At 38.2% G+C, this 23,330-nt stretch overlaps 2 protein-coding genes and 1 long non-coding RNA gene across 3 annotated transcripts; 1 reads left to right on the top strand and 2 right to left on the bottom strand.

Annotated features, from left to right (window-relative positions):
* Nucleotides 1-1,081: 1,081 nt before the first annotated feature.
* On the bottom strand, nucleotides 1,082-3,103 carry LOC143418512 (uncharacterized). The gene is made up of 3 exons (XR_013098503.1): nucleotides 3,044-3,103; nucleotides 2,316-2,433; nucleotides 1,082-1,513 (listed from the first exon to the last, which is right to left on the bottom strand). It is a non-coding gene; the product is annotated as an uncharacterized LOC143418512 (long non-coding RNA).
* Nucleotides 3,104-7,900: 4,797 nt separating this feature from the next.
* LOC101485652 (ras-related C3 botulinum toxin substrate 1) lies at nucleotides 7,901-17,548 on the bottom strand. Its single transcript, XM_004558312.5, has 6 exons — nucleotides 17,203-17,548; nucleotides 16,114-16,185; nucleotides 15,486-15,603; nucleotides 15,180-15,242; nucleotides 9,540-9,699; nucleotides 7,901-9,443 (listed from the first exon to the last, which is right to left on the bottom strand). The coding sequence occupies exons 1-6, from the start codon at nucleotides 17,235-17,237 to the stop codon at nucleotides 9,313-9,315; spliced, it is 579 nt and encodes a 192-aa protein (XP_004558369.1). The 5' UTR covers nucleotides 17,238-17,548; the 3' UTR covers nucleotides 7,901-9,312.
* Nucleotides 17,549-18,918: 1,370 nt separating this feature from the next.
* On the top strand, nucleotides 18,919-23,064 carry smim10l3 (small integral membrane protein 10 like 3). Its single transcript, XM_004558313.5, has 2 exons — nucleotides 18,919-19,299; nucleotides 20,718-23,064. Exons 1-2 carry the CDS (start codon nucleotides 19,120-19,122, stop codon nucleotides 20,736-20,738), a joined length of 201 nt encoding a protein of 66 aa, XP_004558370.1. The 5' UTR covers nucleotides 18,919-19,119; the 3' UTR covers nucleotides 20,739-23,064.
* Nucleotides 23,065-23,330: the final 266 nt, after the last annotated feature.

Here is a 23,330-nt window from a genome sequence, read left to right as displayed (position 1 = left end):
TCTTCAAGCAGTGGTACAGGAAGAAGTCTGCATCCTTCAAGAAAAACATGATTTTCATGCAGGACAATGCTCCATCACACGCGTCCAAGTACTCCACAGCGTGGCTGGCAAGAAAGGGTATAAAAGAAGAAAAACTAATGACATGGCCTCCTTGTTCACCTGATCTGAACCCCATTGAGAACCTGTGGTCCATCATCAAATGTGAGATTTACAAGGAGGGACAACAGTACACCTCTCTGAACAGTGTCTGGGAGGCTGTGGTTGCTGCTGCACGCAATGTTGATGGTGAACAGATCCAAACACTGACAGAATCCATGGATGGCAGGCTTTTGAGTGTCCTTGCAAAGAAAGGTGGCTATATTGGTCGCTGATTTGTTTTTGTTTTGTTTTTGAATGTCAGAAATGTATATTTGTGAATGTGGAGATGTTATATTGGTTTCACTGGTAAAAATAAATAATTGAAATGGGTATATATTTGTTTTTTGTTAAGTTGCCTAATAATTATGCACAGTAATAGTCACCTGCACACACAGATATCCCCCTAAAATAGCTAAAACTAAAAACAAACTAAAAACTACTTCCAAAAACATTCAGCTTTGATATTAATGAGTTTTTTGGGTTCATTGAGAACATGGTTGTTGTTCAATAATAAAATTATTCCTCAAAAATACAACTTGCCTAATAATTCTGCACTCCCTGTAGACTCTTGGTGTGGATTTGAATGGTTGCCTCCAAGTTAGATAAAGTTCCTTCCATATATTTTCTGTCACTTGTCCAGACCTCCCACCCCAAAGCTACCTCCTCAGGCTTATCTGTGGGGAACACCTAGGCATTTTCAAGCCGGCCAAGAAATGCAATCTCTTCAGTGTGTCCTGGATCTACTCCAAGGAAGTACATCCCTGGAAGACTTTGTCCACGAGGCACCCTGGAGGCATCTTAGTCAGGTTGCCTTAACTACCTCAGTTGACTCCTTTTGATGTAGAGGAGTGGCAGCTTTACTCTGAGTCACTCCCAAACGACTAAACTCTGCACACTATCTCTAAGGGTGAGGCTAGCCTTCAAAGAAAGCTCATTTCTGCTGCTAAAATCTGAAATCTCATTCTTTCAGTCACTACGCAAGCTTGTGACGATAGGTGAAGGCAGGGACACAGAATAGTAAATCAGCAGCTTTGCTTTCATGCTCAGCTCTCTTCACTACAACAGACAGGTACAGTGTCCATATCTGCAGACACTTCACCCATTATGTGACATTTCCAAAATTTCCACTCTTTAACATGTCAGGATCCTTCAGGCAATATTACTGTATTTTTCTATTATTTATCAGATTTCCATCTACAGAACAGGCATAAAATGAGTAAACATCATGGTACTGACACTGAGAGCTGGACTAGTAAAACCTAAACAAGCTAACCCCATAAAAAAATCTTTCCATAATACAGCCACTGCTCACCTTATGACGGACGTTTTCATACGAGGTACAACACACAAGCGAAAAGCAGATAAGAAAAATGTCCTGGTAAGACAAAGAAACAAAGCAGTCAGAACCTAATCTCTTTGTATTTTGCAAAAAAATTGGTGCAGCAATTTATTTAAATGTGCATGCATACACTTGTGGAGTTTACATACTCTGATTATGAACATGACTGTCATGGTAATTTGGGGCTTTTAGTATTTCTTGGAACTGTTATTTTCCAAAGTGGAATGACTGTACAGCATACGTCTTTGGATACTGGCTGTCTTTTCTTATATTCCCCATCAAGGGGATCCCACACTGCTTTAATAATGTTCTGTCAGGAAAGGTTTCTTGACAATCGCCCTTTAACTGAGGTAATTTCTGATGAGGCATTGGTGAATGGCCGATGGATCATCCCTTGAGTTAGGTGCCTTTTTTATTCCTGAATGATTCACGAGTCAGTGTTAAATGGCTTAAGATATAGCCAAACTACAAAAAAAGAAACATTTCTCTAAAGAAATGAGGCAAGGCTCAAGTACGGTTCGAGCCCCGGCTTGGACAGTCTCGGTCGTTGTGTCCTTGGGCAAGACACTTCACCTGTTGCCTACTGGTGGTGGTCAGAGGGCCCGGTGGCGCCAGTGTCTGGCAGCCTCGCCTCTGTCAGGGTGGCTGTGGCTACAATGTAGCTTGGCATCACCAGTGTGTGAATGTGTGTGTGAATAGGTGGATGACTGGATATGTAAAGCGCTTTGGGGTCCTTAGGGACTAGTAAAGCGCTATATAAATACAGGCCAGTTTTACTGTAAGTGAACTTTAACACAGCATTGTGATCTTTTATTTGTATGTGATCTTTTTTTTGTACCGTCTGTGAGTAAGAAAGTGGGCGAAGTTTGTCATAGTCTGCTTGTCCTGCCGTATCCCAGAGAGCCAGGGTCACTGGGTTCCCATCCACCATAACATTGGAAGAGTAGTGGTCGAACCTGACAGAAGTGATGAAGTGTGAATGAGCTAAACTTAGTTTAATATAAACTGTTAAAACATTACCTCTACTAAAATTTAAAAAACAAAAGAGACACAGAACCTAAATGGAAATCAACCTTTCCTCTTATTTATTTTGCCCTTTAGCGGCTTCTGCTCTCTCTAAAGAAATATTCACTCATTTTTTAAATCTAACTGAACCAAAAGCCTGTGTATCATCCCACAGTTACAGTAATGAGGATGCACTTTCCACAGCTGGAACAGAATCAGATTAGGTGGAGTTTCCTCATAACTTTCTGTAACACATATTTTTCTTGGCTAGTTACACTCTCGACCTGTCCAGGATGTACCCCACCTCTTGACCTATGACAGCTGGGATTGGCTCCAGCCCTGATAAGGATAAACAGAAGTGGATGGATGGATGGATGGATGGATGGATAGTTAGAGTGAACTGCTGTGATTGTTGCCTCTTCCACAAGCCAAGCTCTCACATTATATGATTCTGCAACATGATCCCAGCTTGATCATGAAGTGAAGAGGATGATTGATTACTGACTGCTATTTTTGCATAAATAAATAAATGTTCACTGCACTGCACTTTTGGATACTCACACCGAGGGGATTTCCTCTCCCGGAAAGGCATTGGTGGTGTAGCTGGTGAGCAGACAGGTCTTACCCACTCCTCTGTAAGGGAGCATTTATTGGGGAAAGGAAAAAAAAAAACAATCATAGGTATGAACTGAGGAGACTGCACCTTTTGCATGGCTGGGGTCAGGTCAGTACCAGTTGTGTTACTTTTCTAAATCCCTGATCGATCTAATCATTTGGAATGTGCAATGCCTTGAAACAGTATTTGTACACCCTGAACTTTTCCACAATTTGCCATGTTACAATGACAAAATGAAAGGGATTTTATGTGATATACCAGCAAAAAGTAGTGCGAAATTGCTTTCATAGTATTCTACATAATATTGTACATTTAAAAATATCTTAATCTAACATACAATGTGTCATAATAGAATTTTCCATTCTGAAAACACCATCACCAAAACAAAGGAATCCATCAGACATAGTACTACACGTTGCTGTGTTTGTGTCTACAAAGTGTTACTACATGAGACAACCTAGAAAATAATGTAAAAACCACAACAGCATAAAATGCTGTCGATTTAAAAACTAATAAATAAATAAATATTCCTCTATATTCTCAAGAAGACTTCCTGCTTTGATTATTTTTCTGCTGATGCTTCTCCTCCTTTATTAAGTTAAACTGTAGTTTTCCCCCTGAAACAGCGCTGCTTAGTGGCTTCATGAAAGCTGAGATGGAACGGGATCAGGTGTTCCCAGCACTGTCGTCTATCGCTTTCCCTTTCAGTACTGAGTGAAGCACTTTTGAAAGTGAAAGTCAGTTTGTGGATTTAACGTTTGAGCACACTGTTTGGAGATGCAGTGCTAAAAATCAGAGGCTGGGATGCTGAAAATAAAAATGGTGGATCATAAATTGTTTAGCATATTTATTATTTTTTTGTTCCAAAAAATAAAAATAAAATAAAATAAATAAAAGATATAGCATCCAAAATTGTAGCCTCCCCCCTATCAAGTTTGAAATTATGATATCATGAAAACACCAAACCTTTAGCTAATGTTATATTTAAAGGTAAAAATCAGGTTTAAAACATGAACTAATACCGATTAAATAAACGTACGACAACGCATTTAACGGTAGCCCGAGAGCCAGCTAATCCCAGATCGATGCTCATCATGCTGCTTTCCTTTTAACCGGATGGTCGGAGCGATCAGCACTCATCAAGTCGAGGTCAAGCCAGACGCACCTTGAATTTTCCTGCTCCTCTATTCTTAATATTACGGTACTGGTGCCGTCCAGAAATCCAGAAACCCAATGAAAAACGTCTTTATCCTGTAGCTTTGAATCAGTTTTCATTTTATTTGCAAAAATAAACCTTTACCTTGTGATTAATAAGTAATACAAGTTATTATAATAACGTATTAGACATACATGACAAATTATAAAGCTGTTTTAACAGGATATTTAATATTGCGACATTGAAGAAATATTTCAGTAAATTTTCATTCACGTCTCCCAGCTCACAGTTAAGTGTCATATAACTAAAATAAAACAACACAAAAATAAAAGTCCGTAAATACTCCATCTAATCCATTTATATACAGTATTATTGTATTGCTTCCATAATATTGCACATTTAGAAACATTGTAGTGTTGCATATAATTTGTTATAATGTTATATAATTTTCCATAATCAATAATTCTAATTAAACATTTGTAATTTATATTCTAGGGTCTTACACGTTGAGACAACAGTTGGTGTGGATTGGATCTATGTATATGGAATTGAATTGAATAGTTCTGGTGATGTATTAGTTTCACTGGACTGCTATTCAGGTTTACCCCAATGACTCTAGAGTACTGTACAGTCATTGGTTTACCATGACTCTACATGTGGCGAGTCTTACCTCATATCTGTACAGTTTTAGAAAAAATAAAAAAATTAAAAAAAGCAAAGTTCACTCATATTACATTATCATATGTATAATACTCTCAAATTTATTACTTTTAGAGATGATTGAACAAATCCATTATTCCAGTTAATGGCACCTCAGAGAACTGTATATGGCTTGATAAAATAAATAACTAAAAACAGGAAAAGTCCACTCAAATTACATAGTAATATGTGTAATACTACCAGCTGTGAACTGTAATTACAGTAGTTTTCTTTATAAAAGAATAATTTCAACAGATACCTACAAGAATAATAATAATAATAATGATGATGATGATGCACTGGACCAATTCTGCAAAAAATTACCTTTCCACATTCATAATTTTGCATTTTTTTTGACGTCCTCACTGGACTTTTTACTTTTCCCCAGAATCTCCATGATTTTTCATTTTAGATTACTTTAAATAAAAACATTTGATTAAATGAAAAGTTATACAGTATGAGAAGATATATCTTAACTATAGTTACCTGTGCTGGTTAGAGTTAGTGTCAGCTTTCATGGGAATAGAGTGAAAGCTTTGTGTCACAATGTAAGGAACTGCAGGAATTATTGTTTTGATTGGGTTTTTATCAATATCATCAAATACAACCCCAATTCCAAAAACTATGAGAAGCTCTGAAACGCAATTAAAAAGAATGCAATTACCCGCAGGCTTTTAAAAACACTTTTTAATTCAAAATAGAGCAGAGAAAGAAAAAGATAAAATAATTTCCAAACGCATCGCTGAAAAAATAGTAGTTAAAAAAAAGCATTAAAATCGCTTTATAATTTATTGCGTATTTATTTATTTATTGCGTATGTATAATTTATTGTATTTATGTAACAGAACCTGTTACTTCCACAAATAAAATGAAAAAACAATTTAAAAGTTGCAGGATAAAGACTTCGTGCTGTTCTTTCTCAGAGTATCTGGATCAATCGGTACTCGTATATACCGAACTTCACGGCAACTTCTTAGACGACAAAAGAACAAAACAAAAACACTTAAAAACACTGGTGTGGATTCTGAAGCCGGGATTGTTGGGAAGCGTCCGACTTTCTTTTTCTTCTTTCCCTTTAGGGGTCGCCGTCGCTCTGCACCTCTTCTGTATCTCCCTCTGTCAACCCAACCCTCCAAACCAGTTCAAATGTTTTGCTTTTCCGAGTGGGGAGTCCGACTTGAAGGAGAATTCCAGATTAAAATTCCGACTCGCGATTCGGGATAATTTCTTAACTTCAACTGGATCACTTTATTTAGCAGTTTAACCCGATGTTATTCAGAAGATCCCTCCCTACATTCCCACGCCTTCGTGGGTTGTTCTGGAAGCTATGAAGCAAAACAGCTGTCACCACTCCTAAGGGAAAATAAAAAAAATAAAACAAAATAAAAATGAAGTTAGCCTGCACCACCAGCAGATGGTGCATCCGGTGCCCTGGGGCCAGACGCCCAGACAAACTCTGGGCATGTGAAACATCCTAAAAACAAACCATATATGCAGCTGAAACAATGTATTATAATGTAATACATGTTTATCTTGGTTCTTTAAAAGAAATAACACGCTGAATGAGGAAATGACGTAATTTGTGCATTCCTATTCATTTCTTTGGACTTTCGCGTCAGGCAAAATAGGATTTGAAAGATCTCTCGGGCTTTTTCTTGGTAATTTACTCTAAAATTCGAATACGTTTATTGATGCAGTAAAACAATATTGTGGTTTAATCGGTTTGAATCCATGTGAGTTTTTACACACGCAACATAAACTTAATGGGTGGCATTTTTGTCAAATAATCAAAAGATTCAGGCTCATCCAAGCAAAGTAATTACATCAGTTGTTGCTGAATTTAATCGGTATGACTGTGAAGGTTTTATTAATGTTCAAAATAGCTAATTTCTTACTTTATGACCTGATGTTTGCGTCTTGTATTTGTTTACTCTAGTCAGAGCTTCCTTCTCATGCATCCCTTGCCAGTTTGCTTGTTGCCTGGTTTTAACCAAGTAATTTTTGGTCATTATTCTTTTGATACAGGAGGTCTATTAATAGGGTTTTCTGGCTTTGCTCATCTGTACTCTACATTTACAACTTTATATAATTTTTTTTTATATCTTTTATCATTTAATAAACACAAATAATTAAAAACTAAACTTTCCCAATGGGAAACTTTTTCAAATGAAAGATCTAAAATACAACACAGTAACTACAACATTAATTAGTTATTTCTTTATTTACTTGCATTCATATTTATTTATTTATATTAAAAGATTTGTTGTTATCTGTTAGAAACAAGATGAATTTTAACTGAGTTTAAAGGAACTAACAGCTTAATACGTACAGCTACCTAAAACTAAAGCAATCTACCGTAATACAATCAAACCTTCACGAATGGTGACTCTGTTTGCGACTATTGTAATTTCTAGACAGGCAGTCAACAAAGTGCCCTGGCCAGGCATTAAAAGTGATTTAATCCATTAAAAGACACCACATCAACATTTTAATTGAGATTTAAAAATCTCAAGTATCCCAGTATCTACTAAAATGTCCTGTAAAAATGGTCTGGTGAAAGGACTGGAATGAAAATAAGCAAATATCCAAAGGCAAATATTTAAAGACCAATAGAAACCCTAAAGAACTTTTTTTTAATATAACATTAAACATGCTGGACTGTTGGGCTGTTTTAACTGAAGTATTTTGCCAGTTGAGTATGGCAATAATCTTCCATTGAGTAAACTGCACTTGGATCCCTTTTGTTTCAGATCAAAGGAAAACGAGCAGAGCAGAGTCTGTTTTACAGGAATTTATTGGCTTTTTCAAAAAGTGACAATAGCTTTTGTCCATAAAACTAAAGAGTCACAACATTGGCTTGAATTAAAGCACAGCTTGGAGTCTGAATACAATACCGATGAGCAACATGTACTTAACCCCTGATCTAGTAGTTCAAATACATTTTGTAAATAGGCAAAAAATATAACTGTAGCAAATTCTAATCTTAGTTTTCAGTATATGATACATGTACATGCTATCAGCATTAATTACAAAAAGCTAGGATTGTGGGGAGATTAAAGTAGCATTAACTGCAGAGGTAATAAACAAAAGATATTCATAGTGTTAGTTTAACAATACAGTGAGTGAGTCTAACTTCTGTGAAGAAAGATACAAAATAGTCAAATCACATGATTATAACAAAAAGATGAGTACACTGCATACTACACCATAACCGACAGTAGCTTTGTTACTGTTATTAGCAGGCATAAATGCTCTTTTAGTGACATTGCTTAGCCAGTAGTGATGCTAAAAATAAAAATAACATATAAATCAAATGTGCTCCACAAAAAGGTTTCGGATAAATGCCCACAGAGCATTAAAGGCTCTCTTGTTCCCCATCACCAAAACACCTGAATATTTCTCTTCCAAATACAAAAATCAAGTTTTCAGCTTCGCACTCCTGGGCAGCCATACAGTCGAAACACTTCTAGGGGGAATATTGCAAAGAGGAAAACAAAAAAGATACCACAAACACAACGGGTCCAATTGGAGCCAAATGCACAAAATACTGGAGATTTTTCAGGGATTCGTAGCACTGTTGGTGTCAGCAGACCTTTTCCCCCAGACTCAATTTTTTCTCTGTGCTTCAGGCTTCATTCGATCCATAATGAATTAACATGAATCATGTTAGGGCCAAAATTTAATTACTGGCAAAAAGGTTATGGTACATAAAAAATGGAGGCAATTAAATTTCACAGATTGTTACTTCAAGGTGTTTGTTGATAGCAAGGAGTGACGACTGCCTTCATAAAGAGAAAGTGAAGTTTTTGACTTTTAAATGGTTGATATGAACAGCAGGGAAACAGCAGCAGACTGTCAGCTGTGTTTTAAAGGTTTGAGACGACAGAACAAAGGATTTCTTTTCGGCTAAAATACAGCATATGTGCAGAGTGTATTTGGCAAAATTTCTTCCACTTCAAACAAACTACCAAGACTGTAAACAAAAAACAAACCAAAAAACTGGACAACCAGTGGAAGAAAAAGTTGAAGACATTCCACGGTCCGTTCTACAAAACATCCAATCCGTTTTAGAAGGCCTCAAGAAATTCAGTCTCGTCTATACAGTATACATTGTTAGGAAATAACTAGGGTCTAAAATAGTCCACACTCTTTTACCCTAAACCTGACCCTATGTTGGAGTTTTCATGGAAACGGTTGGTATAACTGTTGCAGCTACACATATAGAAGGACAGAATCTGAAATACATTGTTTTTGTGTGTCTGTGTGTGTGTGTGTATACTGGTGTGTTTCTCCTGTGTCGTTAGCCACCCTCACCACTAGCGGTCATGCTCCCCTGTAACTGTTCCAGTGAAGGAAGTCTTAGAGGAGAGAGCACTTCTTCCCCTTCTTTTTCATAGGTGGAGGGCACAGGACGGCCCGGATGGCCTCATCGAACACAGTTTTAAGGCCACGCTGAGTCAGGGCTGAACACTCCAGGTACTTTACAGAGCCTGAAGACAGGAAACAGAAAGGCATTGGTTTATTATTTGAATCTGTCTTCCATGACCATTTACAAGAAAAGGATCAGTGACAACTGAAGCCATTACCAATCTCTTTGGCCATGGCCAGTCCTTGGGGATAGGTAATGGGAGAGAGTTTCTTCTCCTTAAGCTTCTCCATGGTATCCTTGTCATCTCTCAGATCCAGTTTGGTGCCCACGAGGATTATTGGAGTGTTGGGACAATGGTGTCTCACCTCAGGATACCACTGCACAGACACAGGAGTTACAAGTTAGTGGTGTAAATATTCAGATAAGTCAGTGTCATCTTTAACACTTTATGTTATCAGAGCTCCGACTTATTACCATTTTTAATCAAGTGAAAGTTTTCTCTGCTCATCCAAACTCATATAGGGCCTTTCTGTGTGGCATCTGCATGGTCTCATCATGCCTACGAGGGTTTCCTCCCACACTTAAAAGGCACATACGTTGGCATAAGTGGTGATTCCCAACTGTCTGTAGATGATGTGAGTTTGAATAGTTAACTTTAAGCCCTGTCACTGCGCCTGTGTCCAGACGTTAAACTCAGCCCACTCTACAGATAATGACAGAATACTCAGAGTGACTTTATGACATCTTGAATAAACAAATACATATTACCACAAAAAAACAAAGGTGCAATTTAAGGGGGAAGGCAGAATTAACACAACTGTCAAGCTGTGTGTCACCAAGAGGAAGAGTGAAACAGCCAAGGCTTGCTTCTTATCAGCACAAATGAGGCTTAATGTTTGCTTTCTAAACCGTTTACTTTGCTCCCGTCCACTCTGAAAACTCTGGACAAAGCAGTAGGTTAGCATTGCTAAGCTAAAATGACTTTGGATTAAAGCAAATGTGTTGGTCGCTTAGACCCCTTCCCAATGGAAACCGGCTAGTGTGGACCTGGTGCGAACTTAAGATGGTAAAACGGGTGACAAGTTGATAAATGTGTTTAGAGTAAGGCCTAATCCCATGACAAGCCTAGAGATAAATAGGTTGTAAAATCACCAGCAGTACATTCATTATGTGGACTTATGCTTATTTCCAATTCTTTAATTTAAGTGTATCATTTTCTTTTTTCACCAACTCCTGAAAAACTGTCTCTTCAGCTCATAAATACTCAGATATTTTCATCAGCTTGTTGCAACCAGCGTGTCTATGTTGTTTAGTGTGGAGCGGGCAGTGTAAAGTGGGTTTACAGCTACCCACAGCATCCACATTTACCATATACTGCAAGAGAAGTGAAAGTGAACCAAGACAGTAAAGCTGTGGGCAAGAAAAGCAACACAATGTTGCTGTGTGAAGCTGAGGGGAACTGCAGAGTCAGATAGTAATTTCCTGTGGTTTATCATTCCCTTTGCACTAAAGTAATCATATGACTCATGGCATATATAGTGAGGTTTGTCACACTGCTTCAGCTTGTTTGTGTAAAAATAACCACAATGTTGAGCAAATGTATCTGTAGTCCAGCCTCCATGTTATTGGTCCGTTAACTATTTTTAGACCAGCAAGGAGCACAAAGATCGTTGACTTTCATACAGTGGTTTAATGCAAGGAGCAAATTCTCAAAGGTAAAGGTTAACTGATAACATTTACAAATTATTTTAATCAAAATCAACAGATTAACGTCAATCTGCTCCTTCGTCTCACAATAAACACACTGCTGAAAAACAGACCCTAAAGATGGACAAACAGCACAACATATTGACAGTAGGGCTGGGCTATATCATACCGTTCACGGTAATACCAGTGTAATGTTGGGCAACGATAGGAAAATTAAATATCGCGATGAATATGGATAAAACGCGCTTGCGCAGTGCCTTTGTTTACATACGCACATGGCAGCGACGCAGAATGAGAAGAGCGAAAGTGGATCGTTAAATGAAACGGATGAACCAGAATTGGTTTGTAAAAATGCTGCAACTTCAGTGGTGTGGAACTGGTTTGGTTTTCGTCCGTCAGATACACAACAAAGCTCTATTTTTGGTAGCGCATGCTAGCGGGCCGTCGTTATTTCCGTGTTGTTTGGAAAATACGGCACACTTAAAATCAATCCTTCGATTTTTCTGAAAATCGACAGTGCCCCTTATAATCCCGTGTGCCTTATGTATGAATTCTGGTTGCGTTTACTGACCTCGAAACGATTTTATGTACACGGCGCTCGAAAATCTGTCAAATGTTTCAGTACGACTTTGCTAAGCTACGAACCCGCACCGCTTGATGGATTGTCGGAGCATTACGGCTATCGTAGGCAGGAGCCTCGCGGAGTGATACGAACTGTGCTTCAACATAATATTACCGTATTGTGTGTGTATAACCTCTTTTTAAGTTTTGTGGATATTATACATGATTATGCTGAGGATGTGTCGGCCAATTTCCACTGGAAATTTTGGTTTAACTGTCAGCAAGGAATTGCATTTGCACGGTTAATTTTTTTTATATAACTTTAATGCACTTAAAAAAGCTGCTTGTTTAAGTGAAAATACATTGACTTTCTTTTTTTTTTTTGCACTAATAAAGTTGAGGAGTTGTAAAGTCTTTTGTCTAGTGTCAATTATACCATCAGTTATATCGTTATCGTAAATTTTCAAATGTATATTGTGATAAATATTTTTGGTCATATCGCCCTGCTCTAATTGACAGCTATGCTTAGTTGACATACATACCATTGCACTGACTTCATCAAAAATTTAAAAAAAAGAAAAGGAAAAAAAAAAGCTTCATATTCACAAAGTTCTTGTGGTACTCAAGCTCAAGCTCAGATCAAGGTCTTCTCAGAAAATAAACTGATTTAGTTTAATTTGCTCACAAAAGGAAATGATTCTAGTTTATCTGTGTTAACTTTAAGCTGATGTAGACAAACTGTAGCAAACTTTCCTTGTGTGTCTCACATGAATAATAGGGATGTACTTCTGAAACCGAGAACATTGCACCGCGTTCCACCTTCCCGTACTGCGAAACACACACAAAGCGGGTAATGCCAATAACCAATAACCAAGGCACGCTAATCTGGTAAAGGCTGAACAATTTAAAGATAACCTGGGTAAAAGGTAAACAGGAAACAGAGCAAAATAACTGTTTTCTCCTCCTCAACTGAATGGGCCAATCTGAACAAAAGTGCACAATCATCACCACATACAGTGATTATTAACATCTAAATATGAAATGAATCATTAAAAAAAAACAAAAATTTTCAATGTTTTTTGTTATTCAGCTCATCCAAAGGAAAAAACATGAGGTAGTGCCCCAGCTGTGATTTTGAAGAACTGCTACACCCTTGTTGGGGGGGGGGGGGGTAGCAACAAGCAACATAGCAACAAGATCCAGCCTCACTGAGCCTTTCCAAAGTGTGGACTTGAAACTATATAGCAGTTTTTAAATTCTGTTGACAGACTGAGTAAAAGCAAACTTATAATGAAATAATGTAAGGCATGTTTTTCCTGAACGCTGTCGGCACATTTGATCCAAGAAGAAATGGTAAAACAGGATTTTATTTATATTTATTTTTTTTATATATATATATATATATATATATATATATATATATATATATATCAACACGTGGCACTAAGAAGCGGGCAAATTTGAGCTGTTTGTGAAATATTTCCATTTGGAGTTGAAAGTTGCTGTGTAGTCTACACCCTTTTCTTGTTTTGTGCATCAGAAACAACTGCTAAATGTCACAGATGCTAGCTAAAAAGCCACCAAAGGCAGATTGCAATGTAAACGCTAACTCCACTAAGGGGTGGACTTATCAAAAGTTTTTCCTCATACAATGGTTAAAATTGCTTTATCGTAACCATCGAGTATAGATTGCCGTGGCAAAATTAAGCTGTCTGCATGTAATTCAGTTTTTATTCTCCCACATGCTGTGAATGCATCATTAATTCCCCCTCTTCCAACAGGAAACATTTCTACCAGGCACACTGCACTTCATATACTACCAGATAGGGAACAATATGGTGACAGCAGAAGTTTCAGACGAGCGAGGGTTTGGATTTCACAAGGAGGATGTCGAACAAAATGCAGTTATTTGCAAAACATGCTGTAAAACTATTGCCATGAAAGGTAACAGGACCAAGAATTTATTCCAAATCATCCACTGCAAAACTAAAAATGTTTTAAATTCGGCATGTCAGCATCTCTTCACACACCAAAGAAAGTGTTAAATAAACCAGCTGTGATACCTGTGACTGTTCTTGGTCAGTCGTTTTCATAGTCACTATTTGTTCTGTAATTTGAGGTGACTACATTTTTTATTTTACAATTTCTATACGTTACGAGCACAAAACAGCACCTATTTAATTTTAATTGTTTTATTTTTTCTTAACTATTGCTTTTTTGTAGCTATGATCTTTCGTTTGTAAAAGCCGAGTGTTGATGACAAAAAGACTTACTGTCGCAATATTGTCATTTATGAAAAAAGTCTGTGCAACTGATGTTTACAAAAAAAAAAAAACAAAAAAAAAACCCAAAACATTAAAATAAAACATTTCAATTCATTCAGATTTTTTTGCATTAAAAGAAAACAAAATATTGAATTGTTGTTGAGCATACTTGTGCAATTTTAGGCATTATACGGTTGAAAATAACATCTGTTTCTGAAGGTTATTTAAACATACAGTGGAACCCCGACTTACGAATACCCCGTTTCACGAAATTCAAGTTACGAAGGCACTGAACGGCAATATGTCTGTCCGTGTTACAGCAAAACGCCCGAGTAACGAAATCCGCTGGCTCTGATTGGCTGAGCCTACAATGCCTTCCGAATCATGTGACAACCCCTTGGCTTCTGTACTTGCGCTTCGCTGTTCCACTTGAACGACGTATTGTTGTTCTAGTTAGCAATTAGCCTATAGCCTATCGTTCAGCATCGCCTCACTCAAAACCCGCAATGGGTGCTTCGACTTACCAAAATTTTCGGTTTACGAAAGACCCCCAGGAACGAATTAATTTTGTAAGTCGGGGTTCCACTGTATTGTCACATACATCATGTATTGTGATATAGCCAAAAAAATATTGTGACATTAGATTTTCCTAATATCACTCAGCCCCATCTCCAGCTGAACAACAGGAGGAGTGATACACTCTCCAAGTGTCATGCCTGTGATGTGCCCCTCCGTCTTGTGGTGAACAGGAACTATTTTTGGGGGCGGTACGAATAATTTGTGTGGCATTTTGTGTGTGATATGTTACGCTGTTGTTTGCTAAATTTGTATGTTTGTAGTTTTAGAAATGTGTTGTTTGTGGGTTTCACAACAAAATAACAAAACAAATCAAACTTTTTCCTACTCCACTTTATGTTTGTTGTGTGGTTTTGGGTCCATGTTAATACAGTGTGTCAAAATGAAATAACTGCTAGACATGGGGGATTGTGTCTTTTTTTTCCCCCCAGCAGTTCAAAATGAGTTAAATGAGTTAAAAATAACCAATTATGTCCTTGAAGGGTATAATGCCAAGCAAGGACAAAAGTTTCACAATGAACAAAGTTTTATTAAGCTGAAACTCTTAATTTCATCTCTACTTTCCAGATTTTTTCCTTCATTTTTTCATTTAAATTTACTGATTAATTTTCTATCTACAGTGGCTTGTCCAGCACAGGCAAAAAATAAGCAAACTTAGAGACTACAAGAGCACAAACTGGACGGATGAAACATAAATAAGCTGACACCTTTCCAGCCTTCACTCGTTCTGACATACAGCAATTACTCACCTTGGCACGGACGTTTTCAAACGAGGCAGGACTCACAAGCGAAAAGCAGATAAGAAACACATCCTGGTAAGACACGGAAAACAAAGCAATCAGAGCCTGTAACAATCACTTCCTGTTAAGAATACTGGAAGGGATGGAGGGGAATCCTGTGTTCACAAAGGTGTGCGCGTTTCTTTCTGTTTTGTTTTTTTTCCTTTTAACTTCCTCATTCATTCTCAGAAATCAGACTCTGGTTTATGCATGGAGGATAATACATGAACTGTAGCACAACACTGTCTGATTATGTTTTTGTTGTGGTTGTTGTACCGTCTGTGGGTAGGAAAGTGGGCGGAGTCTGTCGTAGTCTTCTTGTCCTGCTGTATCCCAAAGACCCAGGTTCACCGGCTTCCCATCCACCATAACATTGGCGGAGTAGTTGTCGAACCTGACAGAAGTGATGAAGTGCAAATGAGCCAAGCCCTTCAGGCTTAATATAAATTGTTGAAATATAACTACTAAGAAAAAAAAAAAAAAAGGACAAGAAATACGCGGTGATCAACCTATCCCCTGATTAATCGTGCCCTTTTGCAATTTCTGCTCTCTCTTAAAAACAACTGCTCATTTTTAAAGTCTGGCTGAACCAAAAGCCTGTTTGTCAACTGCCTGCAGAGCCAGTTCGTGCCACAGTTATGGTCGATAAAGATCAACACTTTCCACAGCTGGTCTAGGATCAGATTAGGTGCAGGGATTCTTCTTGACTTCCTGTAACATGTATTCCTGGTGTAGTTACAGTTAAATGCTGTGATTGTAACCTCCTCTGCAAGACTATATTTAAAAAACAAGATGCCATGCTTGCTCATGCATTGATTGTGTAAGGAGGGTGGAGACCAATTACTGACTGTTATTCTCACATAAATAAATAAATACTCACTGAGCTGCAGTCTCAGATACTCACACTGTGGGGATGTACTCTCCAGGAAAGGCATTGGTGGTGTAGCTGATGAGCAGACAGGTCTTACCCACAGCTCTGTAGGAGAGAAGATGTTGGATTAGCATTTATTGAGAGAAGGCAAAAAAAAAAGTGTGACTGGGCTCAGATCTTACAAATACTGACATAAGCAACAATCATTACAATTTCATTTCTACAAATGGTGTTAAGATCAGTAAACGGCACTGCTTACAACAAAAAAAATCCCTGGTGTAATACTCTGGGAAAACGGAATTGTGTTATTTTCTAAGTTCTTCTTTTTGCAAGATAAAGCACATGAGAGCAGTGGTAGAGGCACATTTGCCAAATATGAACCTTTCTTGGTTCCCTTCAGCATGCTACCCTCATGTCTACTGCACAGTTCCCCTTACACTCAAAGCAAAATAAAGAGATTCAACACAGCCACGGGCTCTGAATGGGTCTTGCTGCTGCAGTATCTACCACACCCAGAGCAAGCGGTTATGAGTGCATTTACCTCCCACATATTGTTAGCACATCTTAATGTCACTGTCTTAGCTTGTGTGTTAATCCCCTGCTGCTGAGGAAGCCCTTAAATTTTGGGAAGCTGAAAAAGCGCTGTGTTTGTAGCTTTAACAGTGACTTGCTGGAATACAGCAGCGAGATGATGGACACACAGACACACACAAAAGCTAAATTCCTAAGTAATAATAGCGAAACTTGAATTTAAGCTGTGGATGTACGACCTGCCCTGTGATGTCTGACTCACCTAAGAGTGAAAGATTAGTCAACCACTTGCACACTGGCCAGCCTGTATTACCAATACTTACTCATACCACCAACCCTAATGTATGAAAACTATAGTCTAAATAAATAGATAAAAATATAATAGTCAAATGCGAGTACCCATGTCGCCAAAATTAACAGGTAGTAAAAGATTAGCAGCTAACTTTACCCGCTCGGAAATCTGTTGCAAAGGGTTTTAACGTCAGCTACTCGGATGACAGTCTTTTAGCTACAATTACATTTTTAAAAGGTAAAGAAAAATAAACAGGTGTTTAATATAAACGAATACCCGGCTGGGTTTGGTGAACTTACCCGTCTCCGACCACAACACACTTTATGGCCTGCATTGCTACGCGGCTAGAGGAATGCTAAGTTAGCCCGGGAGCCAGCTAACGTTAGCTAGAGTCTCTTTTCCTTTGTCCGGGATTGCTCGCTGGTGAAAAGTCCCAACGAGCGTCTTTCTCCGCCGACCTGTGCTGCTACAACCGAGCTCCTGGGACGCGAAACAACTTAGGGGGGACTTACACTAACTTTATCGAGCAGTTTACGGCGAGTTTACTCGTGAATTTCCCTTCCTACATTCCCATGCTTTCGTAGGCTGATCTGGAAGCTATGAAGCAAAACAGCGGCCACCACCCCTGAGTTAAAAAAAAAAAAAAAAAAAAATTAGTCTACAACACCACCAGTAGATGGCACATCCGGTGCACTGGTCCATACGCCCACACAGACTTTCGTCCTAAAAATCAACCGGAAGTAGCCGAATTTCAGAGGATTGAATGACATGTATTATAATATAACAGATTTCAAGTTTATTGTTTAATTTAGTGTGGGAAAACAAATAATACAAAAAAAGTGGAGGGACTATTTATGGAATGACACTAAACGAGGAACTGACGTCAGCTACACGATCCCTGCAATTTCTATGGACTATGGCGTTGGAATTTTGGCCCTCAATTGTGTCTTTCAGGCTAAGCTTTAAAAGAGGATTTGAAAGGTTTCTCTGCTCCAGCTTCATGTTTTTCTGTGGTACAAAGCATACCAGACATCTGTCCATACCCTAAAGATCATTCTTATGTCGTGATTACCCCAACTTTTTTTTTATCATGACAAAATCGTATTTGGATGTAGTAGACAAGACCCACTGATCTCTCAGTAAACATAAATTGCTTCTTTGTTTTTGCTTTTGTTTGTAATTCACTAAGAGTTTTGTTATTAGAGCAGGAACTTTTACACTCCCCATTCTCACCTCCACATTTTCTTCTCTCTCACTGGCTCCAAAAATACCTCTTGTCTGTCTTCTTCCTTTGTCTTTGGTCAGCAGTAGGATCATTTCCATTTGTACCCTGTTGGTCGATATCTATGGAGGCAGACATTGTTAACCTGGGCCCTGATCAATTTAGTGTGGAACTCTCATTTTTGAGCCACAACAAGAAAGTGCTCTGAGTGCTAGACTAATGAAAAAAAGGCAGTATACAAATGCCAACCCTTGCTTCAGATTGTGGCACATTTGTTTATTTATTTGGCTTGTTTCTTACATGCACTTGTCACTTTTGTTTGCTTGTTTTACTTCAATTTTTACTTAGTAATATATGTGTTATTATTCTTCAGATGAAGGACGTTTCTTTTCTAAGTCAGGTTTCCTTCCTCATCAGCACTATACCTATTGCCTTTGGACAAATACAAATAATTAAAAACTAAATGATTTTGTCCGACCATTTCACTTAATTTCACATAAATAAAAATTAGACCTAAAATATAATTTCCACACTTGCAATCAATTTTAATCTTATATATTTAAACTTTGTGTATATTAATCTATTAATGTAAAACAAACCATTGCAACTACAGCATTTGTGTGTTGTCTTGTATTTTTTTTACCTACTGTCTGGATAAATATGAATATGAAGTTATGACACTTTATGTGTACTTCAGCTGTGATTTGTTTTTTTGTTTTTAAAAAAAATGAAGAACCATATACCTGAGAGTTTAGCCTCGGGGTTCCAGTTGCCCTTTATTGACTCTTACTTCCGTGTGTCACACCGTAATGAGTCCCCGGTAAACAGCTATCGGGGTGGAGCAGATTTTCCAACACAATCGATGTAAAAAAAAGGACAAAAATGGGGCTCGGTGTCGACGAGTGATATAAATATGAAGTGTGACACCTTTGCCATCGCTTCGCCTTACCAGATGACAAACTAACCCTGGAAACCAGCCAACGGACTGGGCTGTATGGCGGGTCTGTCATATTTGGTGCTCCGGTTTTCGGGCTCTGCTGGTCGGACGTACGGAATATTTTCGAAAGGCTTGACGAGGACTTTGTTGATATTTTTTGATCTCGCATGGCGGCTGCGAATCAGATTCCCCTATGTCTACCTCGTCGCCTCTATGATGTTTAATGTGAGATTACAGGTAATCATTCAGCCGCTGTAATCGGTCATCAACCCTCTAAACGGCACAGAGACAGCTGCTGATTGCAAAGGCCCCTCATGTTGGATTCATTACTGCCTTTGCTTTTACCTGAATGAGCGACACGTTGTAAAAGATTTATCCTTAATGGACGGATAAACGATCAATTTTAACTACATTTAAAGCTTAAGGGTTACAGGTACTTAAAACTAAAGCTGCTTAATACAAGGAAAATTCTCCCTTTATCTTGTCTTTAATGCTCACTTTTCTCAATTAAGGAGGTGCCGATTTATTATTACCAGCATTTTATTGGCTTCCATTTTTAGTGCCTTAAACTTTCAATGAAGATCTATTAGCTTATTAATGGCTTTAATGGATTATGTTGATTATTTTTGGGCAACTCTGCCAAATGTGTTAATATTATGCAAACAAAACAACTGCCTTTTGTTAGCGATACATTGAGAAACTGTAAAAAAAAAAAAAAATATTTGTTCCTTATTTTATTTATTTTAAATTATTTCCAAGATACACACATCTTGGCTGACCAGTAACTGATATATCTGAAGCAGGCAACAGATATCCTGGTCGGGGACTTGAGGTTTCATCTGTCTCCAGATTAAAAATATTGCTTCTAATTTGCTACCCTTTTTGGGTCCTGTTGCGTGACCCAATTTTGGCCAAGCTACAGCTGTCACATTTGACTCAAGAAGATTTATAGAGAGGAGTTCATAACCGACTCAATAACTTAAAGGCATCCACGTCCTGTGGCTGCAAAACAAGCCCAAATCATCATCCCTCCACCACCTTGCTTGACAGCAGGTGTGAGGTGTTTGTGCTAATATCCTGTGGTTGGTTTTTACTTTGGTTTCGTCTGTCCAAACAACATTGTTTCAGAAGTCTTTGGCAAATCTAAGCTGTGCTTTCATGCAGTGGTCAAACTTGCTGATGATCAGTTAATCAAGGGCAGCTGATCGTCAGCTCCTAGCTGCTACTTACACACTTATATCCTGTGGAAGCGATAAGGGTGACCTAGTTTCTCACTGAAGGGGATAAAGTCCTGTGAAAACTTTATTTTTCATATAACTGCAGTTCAAAAGTAGATATCAAAATAATAAATGAAGATGAAAATACTAAGAAGAGATTGGATAAACACACTTTGCATTGTTTGTCCACCAGAGGGCACTCTGCAACTTCACTGTCAGCAACACGGTGTTTGGAGCAAGAACCTGCTGATATGAGTAGAGTCAGGCAGAGCATAAACAAGTATATAAGTAACTACTCAAGACAAATTTTGGAAATGTTAGGGAAGCCTATTTAAAAAAAAAAAATCACCAAATATCTAAGTTGGTCAAAAATCCTATCCTACTTCTCTTTTTTTTATTTATTTAGCACTACCTAACAGAGTTCTCATATCTTTATAGGTTCACATCGAAATCCACTGAGTCTTCAATGGCTGCATTAACACTTAACAATGGATAGTGTGCACTGCCACGTTCCAGCCATCAGAAAACACCGGCTGACCACACACAGCGATGTGAAGAAAGAAGACACTTCAAGACATTTCAGTCCAACACAATAACGTGGCTGTTCGTTTTTGCCGCCAGTTACACGGCCCGGCGCCTTTGCAGGTGAAGGGAAGCGGTGATGTCTGCAGATATGAGACAGGGTGAGCGGCGATAGATGGAGCAGATGGAGGGAGGAAAGAGCCCAGCAGTCACCGATTCAGGAGAAGCTCGTCAGGTGCATGAAGATATTTCCCCCGCCTTTTCTCTCTGATATCGAGGACTGTAGCATGAATGATTGTTGCTGTGAAAGCTTATAGTTTCTCTTTATGTCTTACATGTACAGCTGACCTAAATTAACAGTATTAGTAATCACCCAAATCCTTTTTTATGTTTCTGTAATGGTTAATCCACCAGTATGTGCACGTTCTATAATTAAAATTATATTTTAATGCTAAAACATAATTATTGTTATCCATGAATTTTCAAATTTATGCCCTTCAGTTTTTCTGTTTCATCAAAGAAAAAACATCAAAGCATTTTTATTTAATAGAAGGTGCCAAATTACAGTTATTTACTTGCATTACCAAACAGAATATTCAGTTTGAGTCGTTAAGTCCAGTGTGCGGTTCAAATCTGGGTGTAAAAACATGAATTCGGTTTGAAGACTCAAAATGGTCAAAGATCGAGAACTCACCGAAAAGGACAGAGTCCGCATTAAAGTACTTCACGATGCCGGATGGTCTTTCAGACAAATAGGACAAGACATAAAATGTTCTCACAGTGTGGTCAAGTACGCTTTGGAGTCAGTTGCAGGGACCGGTACTTACAGAATGCGCCAAGGAAGAGGCAGAAAACAAAAGCTGACTGACGCAGATGTCCGGCACCTCAAGATTTTAAGTACCAGTGACAGAAGGAAGACCACTGCTGATCTTCAAGTAGAGCTAAATGCTTCTAGAGCAGAGTCTGAAAAGGTCTCCAGAATGACCATAAGCAGACGACTGAATGAACAGGGCTTAAAGGGGAGAGTCGCTGCTAAGAAGCAGTTATTGAGGCCCACAAACATCCAGAAACGTCTCAGATTACCCAGGGAGCGCAAACACTGGACTGTAGATGTCTGGAATAAGGTACTTTGGACTGATGAGTCTGAGTTTGAAGTCTTTGGTCAGAATAATCACCGAAAATCTGGAGAAGGTTTTGATGCTTGATGCACTGCACCCACAGTAGAGCACGGTGGAGGTTCCATTATGGTTTGGGGTTCCATTTCTGGAAACGGCGTGGGCAAATTCGTGAAAATTGACAGTATCGTGAACATAAAGATCTACCACAACATCTTGGTGGGTCATGGAATCCCTTCTGGACTGAAACTGATTGGTCGTGAGTTCATATACCAACAACACAGTGACCCCAAACATACTTCATAGCTGTGCAGAGAGTATTTGACCAAGGAGAAGGAATCTGGAGTACTGGAACTGATGGACTGGACAAATCAGAGTCCAGACTTGAATCCTATTGAACAAATTTGGGATTTGGTGGATTTGAAGATAGATTGCATAAAAGTTTCATCCACAGCAAGTCTCTGGGAACAGCTGGAAACTATTTGGAGCTCAGTAACAAAGGAGACTGTGGAAACGTACATAAAAACAATGCCAGTAACAATGCAAGGCCAACGGAGGCCATACAAATTATTACGTTTTTCTGTTTGTTTGGTTATTATTGGTGAATAAGGACTATTTAGTAGTTTCAGTTTGTTATTTGCCTTACAAATAACAATTTTTTTTAGTTTTAAACAATTTCTTAAAAATTTCTAAAAAAAATTGGGTTTTAGGCCATCTAATGAATTTGTCAAGCATCGTACATGTATAGACATTCAGTGTGAGGTATAAAGTAAACATCTCATTTTTATTTGAAGAGGTTCTTTTCCCTGCATGACGCACAATGTTTCGTTTGTCCTCTATGATCTGGACTAATCATTTGTGGCTGGGTTTAACTGGATATACATCAGATATCAGCAGGTTTGTTGTAGGAGAAGTCAGTAAGTGCAGTAATGGTTCTCACTCTCATGCTCAGGTGGTCACCGTTTCTATTGTGTTTCTGCTTACCAGTGGGATCAGCAAATCGATGCTAGTGAAAGGTGTTACATTCAAAATTATTTATTACTGTTTTAAGTTTTTATTTCTGTGAAATGTGTGAGTGGGGTTTGAAGTTACAGAGCAAATGCTGAGAATGAATGAACTCTGTGAGAAATAAACGAATTACACCACGACTCTGAGCCATTTCTATGAGTAAAAGGTAACAGTTGTCTCGTTTGGGTTTATTAAACTGTCCTTTAGAAACAGGTCATCTTCTATAGCATGTTCTTGAACCACATAGAAACAGCGACATGTGTGGCAAAACCACTTATTTTCTGTTGCTATGTTTCTGGTTACGTGGACAATTTTAAAACAGAACATGAAAATCTTAAAATACAATGAAGGAAAAAGTGTTTTGATGATCAAAATGAATTTGAAACAATGACAATGAATTGAGTTG

This window comes from Maylandia zebra, linkage group LG4, assembly GCF_041146795.1.
Source record: "Maylandia zebra isolate NMK-2024a linkage group LG4, Mzebra_GT3a, whole genome shotgun sequence".
Classification (NCBI taxonomy): domain Eukaryota; kingdom Metazoa; phylum Chordata; class Actinopteri; order Cichliformes; family Cichlidae; genus Maylandia; species Maylandia zebra.
Note: the sequence above shows the minus strand (reverse complement) of the source record. Positions and strands in the feature narration are given on the sequence as shown.

Excerpts from the sequence above, each read along its gene's own strand:
- LOC101485652 (XM_004558312.5), bottom strand. The coding sequence starts at position 17,237 with ATGCAGGCCATAAAGTGTGTTGTGGTCGGAGACGG. Across the intron at positions 16,186-17,202 it reads TGTGTTGTGGTCGGAGACGG|AGCTGTGGGTAAGACCTGTC; the intron begins GTAAGTTCACCA and ends TCTCTCCTACAG. Across the intron at positions 15,243-15,485 it reads CACTTTCCTACCCACAGACG|GATGTGTTTCTTATCTGCTT; the intron begins GTACAACAACCA and ends GTGTCTTACCAG.
- smim10l3 (XM_004558313.5), top strand. The coding sequence starts at position 19,120 with ATGGCGGGTCTGTCATATTTGGTGCTCCGGTTTTCGGGCTCTGCTGGT. Across the intron at positions 19,300-20,717 it reads TGTTTAATGTGAGATTACAG|GTTCACATCGAAATCCACTG; the intron begins GTAATCATTCAG and ends ATATCTTTATAG.